At 39.1% G+C, this 19,779-nt stretch overlaps 1 protein-coding gene across 2 annotated transcripts in view; it reads right to left on the reverse strand.

The window, feature by feature from the left end:
- Nucleotides 1-6,918, reverse strand: part of ITGB1 (integrin subunit beta 1) — a 43,127-nt gene extending 36,209 nt beyond the window's left edge. The window contains exons 1-2 of one of the 2 annotated variants that reach the window (XM_034643423.1): nt 6,361-6,365; nt 3,988-3,992 (exon numbers count right to left, since the gene is read on the reverse strand). Coding sequence is in view for 1 of the 2 variants with exons in the window: in XM_034643422.1 (XP_034499313.1) it covers nt 6,325-6,903 (579 nt within the window). In the remaining variant the exon portion in view is untranslated. Of the gene's footprint in view, nt 1-3,987; nt 3,993-6,324 lie in introns of both variants that reach the window. The other variant, XM_034643422.1, reaches the window with a different exon arrangement.
- Between the last annotated feature and the right edge of the window lie 12,861 nt (nt 6,919-19,779).

The following is a 19,779-nucleotide window of genomic DNA, read 5'->3' on the forward strand; positions in this document are numbered from 1 at the left end:
AAGAAAAGAAAAGAAAAGAAAAGAAAAGAAAAGAAAAGAAAAGAAAAGAAAAGAAAGAAAGAAAGAAAGAAAGAAAGAAAGAGAAAGAGAGAGAGAGAGAGAAAGAAAGAAAGAAAGAAAGAAAGAAAGAAAGAAAGAAAGAATGAATTGGGAGCTCTTAGCTTGGTGAATTGTGGAGATTCAGGGAGAGTGGCACTTCCAGTGGCTGCCCATGCACCTTCTCCATTTGGCTGTTCATGAATTACATCCTTTTATAATAAACTGCTAACACAGTTAAAAAAAAAAAAAGAGCATTAAACTAAAAAGATAGACAAGGGGGCATTAATAAACTCAAGTCTGAAGAAGGACAGACTTAAAATACAAGCAGAAGACACTTGAAACAAAACTATCAAGCCATAATATTTTAAAGGCTGATCCAAAATGAGCATGGAAAGTTGCCTGAGATCAATTCTTCCAAGCTCCTCCTTCCGCTGGACATTATCTAGCAACTGATATTTTTCAAACCAGCCTAGTGAGCTGTTCCTTTTCTACACCTGCTACGGTTATAGATTTTGCCCTTCCCTGAAAGGAGAAAAGAGTAGGTCAGTAACAGTTTCGTTTGAGAAATTTTATTTTGGGGCAAGTTTACAAAGATAACTGTAAATGAAGCTAGCAAAAAATGTTAACCACCCCGGTAACGGTATCAATAAGCACTTGAAAACAACATCTGTTCTACATTATTTTAATTAAGGAGAATTGTAAATAATGTTCCCAAATTGTGTGATTTTATCTACTTTTAGGTGGATCACTCCAAAATTCTTACCTGATCAAAAGTTTAATAACTTTGGACCATACCTTTTGCCACAGCTCCTCTCTGCCCTGCAGTGGAGTGGGACAAGCACAACGCTACGTTTATTTTAAATATGTAACAAATGTTTTAAAAACTAAACATAGGGAGAAATAAATTTCTCATTGGACTCAGCACTAAACTGGAAATAATATCTACCTCAGAACTGCTGCAAAGGTAAAAAATATGATCATCAATGTAAAAGCTCTTAGCAACACATTTTCATGGTGATCTGTAGATCACATTTTACTTAATTACCAAATTTTCTGCCTGCTCTCTGACTCATTCACTAGTCACAGGCTTCCGAACATAAGAACCTGAGTGACTACTTAAACGGTTTTCAATCATTCTAAACCCATGCTCCTTTAACAAGTACAAATCCATTCCCTATTGTGTTTTTTGGTTTTTTCCCTAATATAACGAATGTACTTTTTCAAACTACACCCTCCTCCTTCAACAATCAAATATGAGCTACCATGACCCCTTCTGAGAAGCACTGCAATCATAATATGAAAGAAATCATATGTTAACTATAAAATATTGGAGAGCCAATAAATTACTATTCCAAGTTTCACAAAGAGTAAGAAAGTTTAATCATATATTCACTCAGTAAACATTTACACACTGAAATGTGACTTCCACACTTCAAATGGTACGTTCCCAATAAATTTTTCATGTAAATACTTTCCTCATCCACTTAAACTACATTCCCTACAGCAAAATAAAATGCTAACTTTCCTTCTTCTTTCTCTTTTTTTTTTGGCCTTCCCTGGCTCTTCATCTCCTCACCAACCACAATAATGAGAATTAACTACTCCTTTCTTTATGGTCCTAAAACATATTCTTAAGTGTCCAGCATAGTAAATGACAAACCTTCGGTTTCAGTGATGCTCAATAATATTGTTTTAATTCAAACTTCTACCATAACTAATTGTACTCATGTCTGCGAACCACACCAGATTAGAGGGAAGACAAAATCCAGGCTTTCAACAGATACTCGTACACACACGCACACATACACACATGCGCACACAGGTGCACACACACACATGCAGAGTAGTCAAACAATATTTGTTAAATTAGACTGAATTCTGCCTTCTACTTATACTGTCCTTGGAAAAGGTCACCCATCTATCAGCTGTATCTTTGTTCATACCACTCCAAGCTCCTTTATAAAGCATTCTAAAACGACTTATGCCAATGCTGATCTTTTTCTCAAAATCTACTACAGAAAATTACCTGGTATGGTACATTGTGTAAAATATTCCTCGGTATCTGTTGTTTCCCTAGATTAAACACAACTTGTCCTAACTAGACAACCTACTCAACAGCAAAGTCCATGTCAGCTGTTTGACCTACAACTACTGAGCACAGCATTTTTCAGTAACTGGCACTCAACACACTGACGGAGAAAATGTAACACACAACAGAGTTACATCTGACAAAGAGCTCTCAATTATAGATTTGGCTGGTCAACACTGACAGGTTTTCTTAAAGCAGTAATTTGGCACAGCACCTGTCCTCTCTGGTGATGATACAAGAAAATGGTTGCTGGCGGGAGAAGAGGGGCACTCCACACTGCCTGGGTTGAGCGGTAGCTATCCTTCAATTCACAGAATGACAGAACGAGGGAAACATACAGACCACTTCTTGATGGTGTAGCTGCAGAAGCCAAAGCCCTGGAAGGTGAAGTATTCCAGCAAAGGTCACAGAGGAATTCAGTGGCACAGCTTATACTGAAACCCAGGTCTACCACCTCCCAATCACAAAGCCTTTATTACATCAAACTGCTCTTCTAGTGACGAGTCTAAAATGACTAGTAAGTCTTTTTGTCTTTACCTCAAACATGTCAATCACAGGAAAATCTCCCAAAGACCCAAGACACTCACTAAACTGTCACACAAAGGAGTTAGGAACTCAGAGACGAAACGCGGCAGGAAATGCTTTCCTGGATTCCTTTTCCTCCACCCAGCCCTAGACTGTTTATAAGTGTTCCCAGGCTTTCTGCCTGGCCCCTCTTCGCCCTGAAGACTCTCCTCTGGTGTTTTCAGAGGCAGCCCATAGCTTCAACTCGCACTTACAGACTAGACTTCCAGAATCTACCAACCAGACTTCTTGTTCTGAACTCCTAATCTGTGTATTCAATTGAGCTCTTAGACATCTCTACCAATGTCACTTTTAAAAACACTCGGCGTTATAAATTCATCATTTCCTCTCCCTCCAGTCAATCAGTACCACCCCCGTAACACCCCCTTGTGATCATACTGCCTGCCCTGGGAAGTGACACCACCTAACCAGAAGCCTGTGTCACTCTGGGTTTCTTTCACCTCTTATTTTAGACACCAGGTCTCATCAATTCTCCCTCCTGAATACAGCAGTGCTTGTATCCACACCCAAAGCATCCCCTATGCCAATGATCTCCAAAGCTTTTTGATCACCCACTTTTATTGCTGAAAATATTTTTGAGCTAACATATACCCAAAATACGTATTTATTTATAAACTAAAATACATGTACTTCCATAGCAATATAGTAAGATATTAAAAATAAAAATTTTAAACTTTAAATAAGGTTAAAAAATATATATGTATACGTATACATATATGTATATATAATATTAAGCCTAATATTTTCTTCCTATACTCTAATGAGTCATTTTATACATCCCCGGGGGTCCAGAAACCTGCACTTTGGAGACTGTGCAATGACACTAGTCCAGTAAGTAAAACATACATACATATCTATCTATATGGGTGTGTGCATGGGCTTACTTAGGTATGTAGTATGGATATTCGAATCCATTTCTTTTTTCTCACATACATATATTTCAAGATGGTATAAACAACTTAGCATATTGCTAACTATAGTTAACCTTACCATCAAAGGCCACAAACCAAAACTAAATTTTAAAAGTAGCTGACTTCCAAAAACCCAGTCTATATTATTTTATAAACATAACTCTGTAAGTCTTACAACTAGCCATCTCTGAGAAGAAGAGAAATTTAAGAGTACAGTTTGGCTCCTTTTGCACACCGCTCCTGAGGAAGAGATACCACATTTTTTTCACCTACCCACTGAAATATTCTAAGGTTGCTAATGTTCTGGGTTTTGTGGACTGCACCCCCTTTAACCCAAATACATACCGTAGTATTTTTTTCAGCTTTCTCTATCTATAGATACTGCTACTATTTCAGAATCCTGAAGACTAATGCACTCTTCCTTACTCTTATTCCTGTCAACCCATCCCCCTTCCCCAAGATTCCCACTACAACAAAAAAGGACAAAAATCTCACACTATATAACCAAAGTTAGATCTGCTACTACAACAAGAGATATTTACATATCTGCACAATACAATCCTTTAGGAATCTACCCACAACCTGACACATCCTAACTTTCCATGCAGAGCGGGGAAATCTTCTAAAATTTAACAAGAGGCCATATAAATCCTCAGATACATTCAGCTTGTTACACATTCAGAAACTGAAAATCTCAGAACTCAGAAGTTCTGCAACTTTGAGCAGGAGGGAGATGTTTCATCGCATCATTCCAGCAGTGCAGTTAAGAGCAGACCAGTGCACTAACCGAATATTAAAGAAAAATATTTTCCTGAGGTAGACGATTCTGTTACTCCCCCCTGGTTGTAAGCCACAATTTATTTGGCAAGAAGCCGAAAAATAAAGCTATTATGTGGCAAGCATTCCATTAAAACTAGCACATTAAACTGATTAATTCTATTACAAAGTGACCAGATGTCCCCAGAGAAGCTCCTGGAGTTAGTTTACCAATAACAATATAGAATTCCATATTCATTCGGTGATGGAAATTTGGGCCAGATTTTAATTATACTGCCAGAAAGTTAAGAAAAAAGCCACGTGATTGTTAAAATTACTAAATCTGGCAATTTTCAATATTGTTGATTCTATACTTTTTCATGCACGGATTGTAGAGGGTATTATAATAACAAAATAATATGGAATTTAGCATTCTTTTAAAAAAAGTCAACATTACAAAAACTTTACATTTTAGGTCTGTGAAGTCAACACCAATGCCTTAATTTGGAGTTGATTTGCTTTCTATTTACAGAAGTATTAACCACATCCCCTGTCTTTTTAGCTAACATTCTAATAACATCTTCCATTTTATACTGAATTTTAGGATAAATGAATGGTTTTTTCCTCAGAGACCTGTCCCCAAAATACTGATTTGTTCTGTTTTCTATGTATCACTTCATTATTTCCCGTCACTCATTTAATATTGATCAATGAACTAAAATTATTTAAAAATATAAACACTGTAGTGGAACTCTTAAGTAAGTCCTATCCCCTTCTGGACCCATATATCCACAATTGGAGAATAGGTTAACTTTCATCTAAAATTTCTTAATCATTTCTAAAAGTGGTCTATTAATACAACCTAAAGGCTGTAGGTTAAGAAAGATGCCTAACCAAAATTCATTTCACATTATTTTCGTACCATCAGAACAACAAAAAATAACAACCCAGTAATTCTACCCACATGAATATCTATGTGGAATGTGATCCAAGGAAACGTTGCTAATGATGTTACCAATTACATCCTGAAATTTTTTTAAAAAATCTTTTTAATATATCAAGAAGGGATGAAAAGGAGCCATATTTTTTGAGCATCTACTCGACTCTAAACTGCTTTATGTGTTACGTTTAATTTTCACAAGTATATTGTAGTTAGGAAAGGTTACCTGTGGTTCAAACATGGGCTCCGGTGCTAGACCCCATGCGTTCTCCACTCACTGGCTGGATGACCACAGCCAAATTACTTATGCTCCCTGTGCCTCGGTTTCTTCATTTGTAAAATGGGGATAAAAATGGCACCTACCTCACTGTATTGGTTCCAGAATAAAATGAAAAAATACAAATAAAGTGCCTAGAGCTAAGCAGGGCCCACACTGTCGTTACTATAATAGCTTCTTTTATTATTAGTGTGGGTATTGTTCCCATTTTACAGATGCGGAAATGGAAGCCTAAAGAGAGTAATTTACTAGTGCTAGATTTTGACTCCAAAGCACAAATTCGGTGAAATAAAAATGACTTAGGCATAAAATACTGGTATTCTTAAACTACCACTTGTTAGGAAGCACAAGAACTGACACGTAGTAAGAAGGCAACCAGGAGCAGGCACTGATCTTGCGGAGCGCCCGGGACTCTCACGCTGAGGGATCCCACACTCAAGTGCGGCCCTCATAAACATTAAGTGGAAAAATCTATATATTATATAGATGCCAACACCGCGCCTTCTTTTCCTAGCGGCTCCACGGTGCCAACTTTTGTTGGGGCCCACCCCACAATTCACCCCAGGCCACAGGCCCAACTTCTGGATGTTGGAAGCGAATTACTAAACTCAACGCCGCTCAAAGGAAAAGCAGCCGGCGACAGGAATGGAAACAAAGGGAAACCGTCAAGGATCCTTCAAAGTCCTAAAGCGTCGAGTCCCAGGGAGGCCGCCCCTCGCCTTCTCACCTGCACGCGCCGGAGCCCGGAGCCGCGGACGGAAACCCGGGCGCCGCGCGGGGTCAGTTCGCTCAACCCAGCCCAGGCCACGAGTCGGGCAAGGCTCGCTATGAATGGCAGGTGTCCGGGGGGGCCGGTCACTGGCCCGGGTCCTCCGCCGACCCCCGCCCCGACGTGACAGCGCCCAGGCCGGCGACCCTCCCACTCGCAACGGCGCAGGGCCGGCTCCGCGCCCTCGGGACGCCCGCGCCTGGGAAGGGCAGGAAGGGCCGCGGGAGACGCCGGGAGCGCGGCCGCCGGCCCGCACTTCCTCTCCCGCCCCAGGGCAGGATTCCGCCCCCACCCACGCCGCGGCCCCGGCGGCCCACCCGGCCCCAACGTCCCCCGCCCCCGACACGCGGGGCCTGGGCCTCCCGGGTCTCGGGCGCGGCGGGCGGCGGCGGCTCCTCCTCCTGGGGGGTGGGAGGAGGAGACTCGGCGGCCCGGCACCGCCTCCCGGCAGGAAACGACCCCCGCGGCACCGCCTCCTCGGCGCGGCCGATCCTCTTCTCTGGCCGCCACGGCCGCGCTCTCCCTCCGGAAACGCATTCCTCCCGGGCCGCGTCAGCCGCGCCGGAGGCGAGGAGTTGGCGGCGGAGGCAGAGGAGGAGGCAGGAAGACCGCGGCCTGGACAAAGGAGTGGGGCGGGAGCGGGGCCTGGGGGAGAGTCGCGGAGGGCGGGGCGTCGGACTCGGCCAGGCCTTCGCCGAGCCTCAGTTTCCTTTCCTGCCAAGGGAGCGTTGGGGTGAGCGCCAGTGCCGCCGGGCCCGGCGAGCTGTAATATTCTCCCGTGAGAGAAGGCTGGGTGGACCTTAGGGAACCTGGGTCTGGACTCCTTTTCGGCCCTACATTCTACTTCCCCAGAGCCACACCCAAAGGTCCGTTTTGCCCAGGATTGTCCCGGGAGCTCCTTCAGTCCCAAGCAAATCGAGACAGCCGCTCACCCTACAGGGCTTCGTGGGGCCCAAAACATTTAACTTTTGGAAAGGGATCAGCTAAAGCCAATACTGTTTTCTGTGATAGTTTGCTTGACTTGAGTCTATGAGGTAGGTGGTGAAGACAAAGAAATCGATACCATGAAAGATGGGTTTTTTGGAAAGTTTTCGGGAAAAATAGTGTGAGTCGGGGATCTGCTTTTGTTAAATTAATCTGGAGGTCCATTTATGGGGAGCAGAGTTAGGAGGAAAAATTCCATCCATAAGAATACGGTGTCTGTTTCTCTTCCCTTTTTTTAGTAGGTGGAGATGAGGGCTGGAGAAGGAACATTTCAGAGAGAAGGGAAACATTCATTATGAGAATGGCTGGACACATTTTTTTGATAAGAGGATTGAAACTTGTACCACCCAACATCATACTGAAACCCAGTAATTGAGAATATGCTGCTGGCAAGCTGCCATCCTGTTAACAGAAATTGTTGTGCCCTGCCACCTGGGCAGCTAGCTGCAGCACCCTGTTGGGAATAGAGTTCGAATAAAATTTGTGAAACTGAGAAGTAGAGTTTCACTTGGGGGAGATTAGAAGCTGAGATGCTCATTAGGCTGCCAATTTTAAATAAGAGAAAATAAAATAATTGTACCTATGGAAAGTTTTGCATATTGCTCACCAGCAAAATCAAATCTGTTGGTTAGCTAATCTCTAAAGACCTCGAAGAAATGAACATGATTTTTCCCACTTAATGGATGAGGCTAAATGATGTCTCTGTATTAATATCCCAGCAGTAAAGCTGACATAGACCTCAACATTCTTGGATTTAAAGAATCTTGGATTCTTGGTTACAACACTATTCACAATTAATCAGAAGTGGCCTGGTCTCGACATGGGAGACTGAAGTTCAAAGATAAAGCATTATTGATCTATGCCTGATTTGCACTGCATTTGCCAGAATTTTCTTCTCTGTGTGTGATTTGAGGAGGCAAATATTATGAGGTTTAGATCTGTACAACCCTAAACTAAATTAGTTCAAGGGCAGTTGAATCATCTAATCCCAATGTCAAACACTGTTCCAGGACACATAACAGGGGCTCAGCTAATATTTGATAAATGAATAAAGAGGTCCTTTTGCTCCCTTGGGACCAAGTTAGAACATTTTGCTAAACTGAAGTGTAACAATTTATGTACAGAATTCATGAGCCTTGAAAAAAAGAGAAATTAAAAAAAAAAATGTTATCTGAGAAAAGCAGTAATTGAGCAGGAGTATGGCTCTACCTGTGATTTCATATAACTATTAATGGATAGTTAGCTAACTATAAAATTTATGACTGCTTAAAAATAAAGAAGGATTGGTCTGTCTTACCATGCTGAACAGGAAGTCCTAGTAAATAGAGATAGTATAAATCACATTGCTAGATCATATCGTGACAGGGTATCTATTGGTACCTTAACTTTCAAACAAATTATATTGTACCTATACTGTCTCCCAATTATAAGTTGTCTTCTTCCATCTCCTAAGTCATTACATCTGATAATTAAAAGTTGGTCTTTAGTTTTGTCACCATACTACTGTATGTCCCTTGAAATATATCTCTATTTAGGGCGCCCAGGAGGCACAGTTGGGTTAAGCATCCAACTCTTGGTTTCAGCTCAGGTCCTGATCTCAGGATCATGAGATTGAGCCCCATGTTGGGCTCTGCACTCAGTGCCAGTTCTGCTTGGGTTTCTCTCTCCCACTCCCTCTCTGCTTACCGCACCTCTCTTTCTCTAAAATAAAAAAAAAATAACTCTAAAAGGAAGAAAAAGAAAGAAAAGGAAGGGAGGGAGGGAAGGAAGGAAGGAAGGAAGGAAGGAAGGAAGGAAGGAAGGAAGGAAGGAAGGGATCTTTATTCACCTACTGTTTTCCAAAGTGAAGTTTCAATGTTGCTCACGGGCAAAGACTTTATTGGATAGTAGGTTCCTTTCAATCGGCCTTTAATCCCTACTTCTATGTATAATTAAAGGATAGGCTTACATAAATGAAAGGAACCACTAATATTTAGTGAGGCACAAAAGAAACTAAAGGTTCTTAGGAACTTGATTATCTCTTTTAAACAGTGGGATCACAGTTTGATTACTGACCTTTAGATCTAGCAGATTGTATTTAATCCCATGATTATGAAATACAGGATGGGGAGTGAGTAAATTGATTTTGACTTCAGGAGTGGAGAGCTGTCTTTGTCTTGCACTTTGAGCAGTCTTGGGACTTACTCTCTCAATATTACCCCGTTCAGTAAGCCACAAATCACCCCGTGATTACTTGAAGGCTTTTCAATCTGACAGTGAGAACAACCTTAAACAGTATAAACTTTTATGGGCAAATAGTTTAATATGTGTTCATTTATGAATCATTTTCCAAGTGCAATAAGCATCAGAGGAGCCTGTGTAGTTAGAACAGAGGATGGATGCCTGCATTGGAAGAATGCAAGTATACCTAAGACCAATTTTTTCTTGGTGTTGGCCACTGACTGGCAAACTCTGGCACAATCCACACCAGATTGCTTTTAAATAAGCAGGGAGACTCTGTGTGCCAGTATGCCCAAGATAGCCAGAGTTTGTTGTCCAAGCATAATTATTAATAGCACCCCTTTCATTCCCCAAACTATACCCGGATATGAATGGTAGAGTCTATGGTCATCCAATAAAGAAGAGTGTCCAGACAATCAGGAATAAGAAATAATTTTAGAAATTTGAAGGGAACGCATAGGGACACATTGAAAATCAGGTTCCAAGTTTACAGGTGAAAACCAATTCTAACATTAACAATGGGGAAAACTTGTGTGGGGATGAGTGTGCTAACTGAAGGAGCTCCTACTGATGAATTCGCCCTACTTGGAGCTTCAATTGAGGAAAATCTTTGAAAGTAACCTGGTCGGTCAACAAGACTCGTGTTTTAAATACCATTATTTAAATACCATTATTTAAATACCATTATAAATGTATGTGGTGGCTCCTGGAACAAACTGATTGACAGTCATCAGCTACTTTTCCAAGAACTGTTTCTACAGAGCGACCTAGATATATTTTCCTCATCTGCCACCAGCCACTTAGAACATAACTCTTCTTTAAGCATTAAAAAGGGACAAAGATGAGCAGAAGGGGAGGGAAGGGATAAAAGTCTCTGATGATGTCTTATAATACTAATGCTGAAGTGCTTCTTAGTAAAAAATAACCCCATTTCTTTTCCTAAGAAACTAAAATCCCTCTATTAAAATGTGAATCTGTGTGCTTTGGTTAAAGAAAAAGAAGTAGCCCTGGGAATTATTTGGCTTTTAGAAAAACAAGAGTGAGACAGTCCTTCCAGTTCCTTCTTTTTCTGTCTCCAAATAGACAAATAACATGCAAATAATCACATAATGCTGAGAAACTGGAAGTTCTTTTATTTGCACCTTGTTTTTTTGGCTTGGGGACTTTGATTTCATGACCAATCCTCAATACCCTAACTGCCAGAGCAACCATGAAAACTTCAGTTTGCTGCGAGGCAGAGACCAATTCTGCATACATGCTGCGTGTCTGTGTACTTGACTAGCCCGTCCTGAGGCTTTAGTTGGAACTTTACTCTTTTGCTTTTTTAAAAGTAAGGTGGAAAATGTCAGAACGGTCTGGCCTGATTTGCACTGCGTCCCTTAGAACTTAGGCTAAGCTATTAAGTCTTTTCCTTTTCTAGATAACAGTTGCTGGATTATGGCTTTATATATGGGTCACTTGTGAGTGAGGCTGCCTCAACTAGTCCTGCTTCCTGTTCTCCATATATAGCGTCCCCATTTTTCTGTTGCTCAGTCCACAGGGTATTGCCTGCACTGGGTGTGAGCGCTCCCTTCCAGCATTCAGATGCTGAACATTTTTAAGAGCCCAGAGGGAGCGGTGTTTTTAGGCAGCTCTTTTCAGACACTGAGTTTCTTCAGCTGGAGAAGGGAATGTGCTTTCCCAAATAAGAATGAAGAATATGCGAAATATAAGCAGTTGAATAGCCCTGGAGTTATTTTTAGGAACCAGGGTCATTCAGTACGGGAAGTGATGGTGCTACCAATGAGTTATGGCAAATGACAATAAAATATTATTTCTTTTTCTCATTTAACTACTTTCTAGTATTGAGAAAATTTGCTAGTTTGAGTTAAGAGTAGCTTGATTTTAGGCCAGATTCATTAGGGAGTGGAAGGCTAGGTTAGTCAGAGGGTATGTTTGTTTGGTTAGTAAAAGCGCCCTCCTCCTCCAAATTAATGCCCATAACACACTATCTAAGATAGAGTTGTTGCTGTGTACCTATGTATGGGAAACCATGAATACATGAACCCCTAAAATTATAGACAGGATTTCACTTATACATATAAATCTGTATTTTTGCAGGTATTTCTGGTTTTAATGGAAACTTAACTCCCAAAATTAAGAATCAGTATTTTAAGCCCAAATATGATCAGTCCCTTTTATAGACCAAGGGCATAAACCAAAACTTTGTGTTGTTGCCCTGGATTTTTGAGTTGAATACTGATTAGTCTTATCTAAAACATTTTTTTAAAACATCAAATAAATGTCCAAATATTTTGTTAAGATATTCACTGCAGTGCTACCTAACCTGTAGCAAGTAGAACAGAAAAAGTAATTTGTAATCAAATCATACAACTAAAAAGTGTTTGTATTTAATTTTCAAAGTAAAAGAAACTTCAAAGAGAAACAGAACTTTTTATTTCTTTTTTTAATATTAATTTTTAAAGAAGATTTTGTTTGTTTATTTAAGAGAGAGACAGAGCATGCACGCAGCAGAGGGAGAGAGAGAAGCAGACTCCCTGCTGAGCAGGGAGCCTGAGTCAGGGTTCAGTCCCTCAATCCTGGAACTCAAGGACCATGACCTGAGCCGAAGGCAGACGCTTAACCGACTGAGCCACCCCAGGCACCCCTAGAACTTTTTATTTCAGATTTCCAGTTTATATATTTGAAGTGCTTTCAAATTATATCTAAAAATTTTCCTGATCAAAAAATGGACATGTTTAATCAGACTGAAAACAATTCTAAATAAATTTTAGTTATATTTCCTAGGAATATTTTCCGTATAGCATTCAGAAGAACAAGCCCTGTGGCTTTTCTACTTTAGGATTTCTGCATCGTTGTTGGCTGATGTCATAGGCTTTTAGCTCTGTGATCACAAGAATTCCCTATTTAGAACTGCTTATGGCTGCCACATGCCTAAAATGTCAACTAAACTGCTTTTTTTGTATAGTCAGCTCATTGGCTATGGAAATGAGATACTTCGATTTCACCAGTAGGGAGAAAATATATACAAAAGATATATCTGATAAAGGACTGTGATCCAAAATGTATAAAGAACTCTTAAAACTTAGTAGTAAGAAAACAAACAACCTGATTAAAAACAGACCAAAGATCTTAACAAATACCTCACCCAGGGAGATATATAGAAGACAAATAAACATATGAAAAGATGTTCCATACCATATGTCATTGGGGAATTGCAAATTACAACAATAAGACCCAACTATACCCCCATTAGAATAGCCCAAATCCCAACACTGAGGACGACAAGCGCTGGCAGGGTATGGGGCAACAGGAACTCTCATTCATTGCTAGTGGGAATGCAAGATGGTATAAACACATTGGGAAAACAGTTTGGCATTTCCTACAAAGCTACACTTACTCTTACAATATGATCTAGCAATCACACTCCTTGGTATCTACCCAAAGGAGGTAAAAACTTATGTCAAGACACAAATCTGCACACAGATGTTTATAATAGTTCTATTCATGATTGCTAAAACCTCGAAGCAACAAAGATGTCCTCAGGAAGTGAATGGGTAAGTAAACCGTTGTACATCCGGATGATGCAATATTATTGAGGGCTAAAAAGAAATGAGCTATTAAGTCATGAAAAGACATGGAGGAAACTTAAATGCATATTACTAAGTGAAAGAAGCCAGTCTAAAAAGGTTACATCCTGTATGACTCCAACTCTATGACATTCAGGGAAAGGCAAAATTGAAAAAATAAATTCTAGTATACCCATAGAATATAACAATCAGCAGCTTTAAAAAATAATGTGTTGGACCTGAATGTATGGCTACGGAAAGACATTGGATGTATATTACGTGTGCATGATGAACAAGATGCAGGGCATATTATGGTGTAATCCCCACTGTGAAGTAATATTAGTTTTATCCACATTTTATAGGTAAGGAAACAGAATTGAGAGGTTATATTGAAAACTATCTCTTAATCTATATATATAAATATAAATAATTTCATGTATATGAAAATATATAAGTAATTTAATATATAATGAATATATATAAATAAATATATCTAAAAGGAAAGGGTGACATGAGATTCTAATTTTTGTATATCAATGTAAATAAGCATATAAGGATAGCTAAAATTGTTCAAGCACATCATTCCAAATTTGGTCAGTTCCATATTTTTTATTAGAGACCTTATAAGAGTCTACCTTTCTTTCTTTTTTTTTTTTAAAGATTTTATTTATTTATTTGACAGAGATAGAGACAGCCAGCGAGAGAGGGAACACAAGCAGGGGGAGTGGGAGAGGAAGAGGAAGAGGCAGGCTCATAGCAGAGGAGCCTGATGTGGGGCTCGATCCCAGAACGCCAGGATCACGCCCTGAGCCGAAGGCAGACGCTTAACAGCTGTACCACACAGGCGCCCCAAGAGTCTACCTTTCTTAAGGCAGTGAGCATATCTTAAGTGTTTATGTGTCTAACACAGAGCTTTACGTATATGATTATATTGCTTCTCTTTACATTTAGGGCAAAATAACCACCCCTCTTCTTTGACATCATCTTAAACCATCTCCCCTTTGCCCACAGTACTTTAATCACATTGATCTCTCTGTTCCATGACTTCACCAGGTGTGTTCCTATCTTGGAGTTTTTGTCCTTGTCATTTTCTCTGCCTGAAATGCTTGCTCTTTGCATGTCTACTTCCTTCTTATCAATCAGATCTCAGCTTAACTCTGACCTCTTTAGAAGGTCTTCCCTACCTTCCAATCTAAAATAGTTCCCTAGAACCTCTCCATCACATTGCCATATTTTAATTCTCTGCAAGGCACCAGTTACTATCTGATATTTTTCTACTCATTTTTTCTTTGATTATTTTCTATCTTCCTCCACTACAAAGTGCAAACTCCATGAGAACAGTTACTTTGTCTGCCTTGCGCAGTTCCCAGAAGTACCTGACACATGTAGAGAACAAACAATAGTTATTGAATGAATGAGTAAATACTTGTTCACTATTTGCTTAACAAGAAATATGATGGTTATTTCAATACCTTGTGAAGATTACAAAGTAACGTTAAAGTAACATCTTAGAAAGCAATTATTTATTGTAGCTTTTATTCATAATCTTGTTCTTTAAAACATTCCGTTTAATTCATAAAAACATGCAGCAAACTGAGAATAGAAAGAAATTACCTCAAAATGAAGGAATTTATGAAAGACCAACAGCCAAAATCATACTTGTGGTGAAAGACAAAGTTTTTCCTCTAAGGTCACAAGATAAGGATGCCCATTTCCACCACTTATATTCAACACAGTACTGGAAGTTCTAGGCAGAGTAATTAAGCAAAAAAAAAAAAAAAAAAAGAGGAAGAAGAAAAGAAAGAAATGCATCCAAAATAAAAGGAAGAAGTAACATTATGATTGGTTGAAGAGGATATGATCTGATTTGTAGAAAACTCTAAAGATTACACACACACACACACATGCAAAACCTGTTAGAACTACAAATAAATTCAGCAAAGTTGTAGGATACAAAATCAATACACAAAAATCAGTTGTATGTGCATACATCAATCCAAAAAAGGAAATTAAGAAATCAATTCCATTTATGATAGCATTAAAAAGAATGGGGCGCCTGGGTGGCACAGCGGTTAAGCATCTGCCTTTGGCTCAGGGCGTGATCTCGGCGTTATGGGATCGAGCCCCACATCAGGCTCTTCTGCTATGAGCCTGCTTCTTCCTCTCCTACACCCCCTGCTTGTGTTCCCTCTCTCGCTGGCTGTCTCTTTCTCTGTTGAATAAATAAATAAAATCTTTTAAAAAAAATAAAAAAATAAAAATAAAAAGAATGAACTACTTAGGAGTAAACTTCATCAAGGAGGTGAAAGACTTATACACTGAAAACTATAAAAGGTTGCTGAAAAGAAATTGAGGAAGACACAAATAAATTTAAAAACATCCCATGTTCACGGATTGGAAGACTTAATATTGTTAAGATGTCAACCCAAAGCAATCTATGGATTCAATGCAATTTCTATCAAAATCCCAATGGCATTTTTTATAGAAATAGAAAAATTCATCCTAAAATCATATTGAATCTCAAGAGACTCTGAATAGCCCAAACAACCTTGAAAAAGAAGAACAAAGTTGGAGGTCTTAAACTTCCTGATTTCAAAGCTGTAGTAATCAAAACAATGTGGTACTGGCGTAAAGACAGACATATAGACCAATGGAACAGACTGGAGAGACCAAAGGTCCTAACATACATGGTCAAATGATCTTTGACAAGGGTGCCAAGACTATTCTTGGAGAATGGGACAGTATTTTCAACAAATAGTATTTGGAAAACTGGATATCCACGTGCAAAAGAATGAAGTTGGATCCTTATTTTACACTATATATATAAAAAAAATAACTCAAGGGGTGTCTGGATAGCTCAGTCGGTTAAGCATCTGACTCTTGGTTTCAGCTCAGGTCATGATCTCAGGGTCCTGGGATCAAGCCTCTGCGTATCAGCCTCTGCGCTCAGTGAGGAGTCTGCTTGTCCCTCTCCCTCCCCCTCTACTCCTCCCATAGCTCACACTCTCTCTCTCTCAAATAAATTTTAAAAGTCTTAAAAAAAACAAAAAAAAAAACTTAAAAAAAAGACTCAAAATGGATCAAAGACCCATAAACATAAGGCCCAAAACTATAAAACTCTTAGAAGGAAATTTAGGGGGAAAGCTTCATGACATTGGATTTGGCAAGTACTGTTTGGACAAAAAACAAACAAACAAACAAAACCACAGGCAACAAGAGTAAAAAAATACACCAATATTAAAACTTCTGTGCATCAAAGGACACAATCAGCAGAATGAAAGCCAACCTATGGAATGAGAGAAAATATTTGCAAATCATATATCTGATAAGGGAGTAATAGAATATGAAAAGAACTTTCACAATTCAACAACAATAAAAACAAACCAATAAAAAATGGGCAAAGAACTCAAACAGACACTTCTCCAAAGAAGTTATACAAATGGCCAAGAAACATAAGAAAAAATGTTCAACATCATAATCATCAGGGAAATGTAAATCAAAACCACAACGAGAGCCCACCTGTATCCACTAGAATGTCTACTATTAGAAAGAGAAAAGAAAAGTATTGGCAAGGATGTGGAGAAATTGGAAACTTTGTGACTATTGACAGGAATGTAAAATGGTGCAGCTGCTATGGAAAAAGATAGAGGTTCCTAAAAATATAGAAAATAGAATTACCATATGATTCAGCAATTCCACTTCTGGTTATATCTGTATACCTAAAGGAACTGAGAACAGAGTTTCCAAAATATATTTGTACACTTGTTTTAAAAGCAGGCTTATCACAACAGGCAAATAGGGAAGCAATTCAACTGTCTATTGGCGAATGAATCGAAAAAACAAAATATGGTATATGATACAATGGGAATATTATTCAGTCTTAAAAGGAAGGGAATTCTGGCACATGCTACAACACAGAGAACCTGAGGGACATCGTGCTAACTGAAATAAGCCAGTCACAAAAAAGACAGCTATTGAATAATTCCACTTGTATGACTTACCTAGAGTAGTCAAATTTATGAGACAGAAAGTAGAAATGTGGTTTCCAGAGGCTAGGAGTCTGGAGAATGGTGAGTTGTAAGCAACAACAAATGAGTATAGAGCTTCAGTTTTGTGAGACAAAAAGTGTTCTGGAAATTGGTTATGCAACAATGTGAATGTACTTAATACTGTTGAACTATACACTTAAAACAGCTAAGATGGTCAATTTTATGCTATGCATATTTTACCACAAATTTTTAAAATGTATATTTCCTTGTTCAATACACTGGAAAGACCTAGAAACAGTAATAAACGTAGAAGCAATGAATACTCCTGGAGTCCAAATTGTGGTCTACTGGAAATTCCCCACCAATTCCATAATTGGGAAATGATTGGAAAAATGAGTGATTACAAACCTGAAATAGGAAATATATGAGATGAATTGAGACTGTGTGTGTGTGTGAGAGAGAGAGAGAGAGAGAAAGAGTGAGTGCACATGCATGCACACGCCCAAGAAACCAAAGAAATCATCAAGGATTAATTGCGTTTATCAAAAGGATATAGGAGCGAGATCAAAAGACCCTTCCAACTGTCCAAGATGGGACAATTGGAGCATCAAAAAGGGAAAGTGACTACACTTGATTCAAACATATTGAATTGATAAAAATTTATGAATTCATTGTTTTTAAGAAAGATAAAACAGGAAAGTTAAATAAAAGATATTGAGCAGATGGCAATTTAAATAAAAAGGAAAGAAAAAAAGAAATCATCTTTTATCACCATTAAAGGTGGCCAGAGAACTAACTTCTTAGTCTGAAAACTGGTAATTGGGAAAGAGTTAAGCATTTATCCTACTCTTCCTGTATAAATTAATTGGCAAAGTATCTAAGTTGATGTCTTTGATTAAGCAAAGCTCTTTTTTAAAGAAGAATTAGAGCTGAGAACTACAGAGGAATGATAAAAGTAGAAAATTGCTATTGGGCAATCTATTGAAATAACTGATTCTCAGCATGAGAGACTGTGGATTCCGGGAAAAAAACTGTGGGCTTCAGAGGGGAGGGGGGTGGGGGAATGGGATAGGCTGGTGATCGGTAGTAAGGAGGGGACGTATTGCATGGTGCACTGGGTGTTATCCGCAACTAATGAAGCATCGAACTTACATCAAAACCAGGGATGTACTGTATGGTGACTAACATAATATAATAAAAAAATTATTAAAAAAATGAAATAATTGATTCTTTTTTTTTAAAGATTTTATTTATTTGAGGGGTGCCTGGGTGGCTCAGTCAGTTAAAGGTCTGCCTTTGGCCCAGGGCGTGATCCCTGGGTCCTGGGATCGAGCCCCACAACAGGATCCCTGCTCTGCTGGGGAGCCTGCTTCTTCCTCTCCCACTCCCCCTGCTTGTGTTCCCTGTCTCGCTGGCTGTCTCTCTGTCAAATAAATAAATAAAATCTTTAAAATTTTTTTTTATTTATTTGAGAAAGAGAGAGTAAAAACGAGAGGGAGGAGGGTCCAAGGGAGAATCAGACTCCCTACTGAGCAGGGAGCTGGCTGCTGCAGGACTGGGTCCCTGTCCTCCATACATGGGGCTCCATCCTGGGACTGGATCATGACCTGAGTGGAAGGCAGACACTTAACCGAGAGATAAGCCACTCAGACGCCCTAAATAATTGATTCTTCTAAGAACCATTAAGGTAAAGTTTGATGGAGAGCTGCACAGTAGGGGGACTGACTGCCTTCCTCCGAACTTGAGGTCCCATCTTAGCATCACTAAAAGTGTATGGGCCAGACATGTGCTCCCTGAGGTGATGCCCTGTGAAGTACAAAGCACTACCTGTACAATATTTATGCAAAAAAAAAAAGAAAGAAAGAAAGAAAAAGAAAATGAAGCAGAATCTGATCACATTTAGATCTTACTTTCAGTTAATAGGAAATACAGAGGAAAGAACAACTGAAATGACACCATAAGAAGGCATCAAAAAGCCAGAACGTGGGCTACGCTTCAAGATGACTGACCTCATTTTTACAAGGAAAGATCTTGTAAAGAAAACTGAAGAGGAGAAGGGATTTAAGAGACGTAAGTATCAAATGCAGAGTGGAACTTATCTGGATCTTGATTTGAACAAATCAAGTATAAAAAGATTTTATGAGATAATTGGGGGAACTTTGAATATGGACTGATGATTATATTTGGGAATTAATATTTCTTTTGATGGCATGATACCGGTGTTGTGATTCGGTAAGAAAATATTCTTATTTTTTAGATAAATATTTAAGAGTGACACGACGTGAAAAAATGGTGAAATACTAAGATATCTCAGGGATTTGTTTTAAAATAAAGAAAAACTAGAAAAAGATGGATGAAGTAAGCATGAGAAAAGATCAGTAATTATTGAGCTGAGGTGGTACACATATTATTCATAATATTAGGCTCTGCTTTTGTGTATGTTAATAAATTTAGAGTTAAAATTGTTGTGTATTAAAAATGCTATATTGTTTAATCAAAACATATAATTACACCATTTCAACAAATGCAATTCCTTTATTTTCCTGGGTTTCTTTCTCTTTTTTTTCTTAAGATTTTATTTATTTATTTGACAGAGAGAGAGAGCACAAGCAGCGGGAGCAGGAGAGGTTGAAGCAGGCTCCCAGGACCCT

Source organism: Ailuropoda melanoleuca, chromosome 15 (assembly GCF_002007445.2).
Source record: "Ailuropoda melanoleuca isolate Jingjing chromosome 15, ASM200744v2, whole genome shotgun sequence".
Classification (NCBI taxonomy): domain Eukaryota; kingdom Metazoa; phylum Chordata; class Mammalia; order Carnivora; family Ursidae; genus Ailuropoda; species Ailuropoda melanoleuca.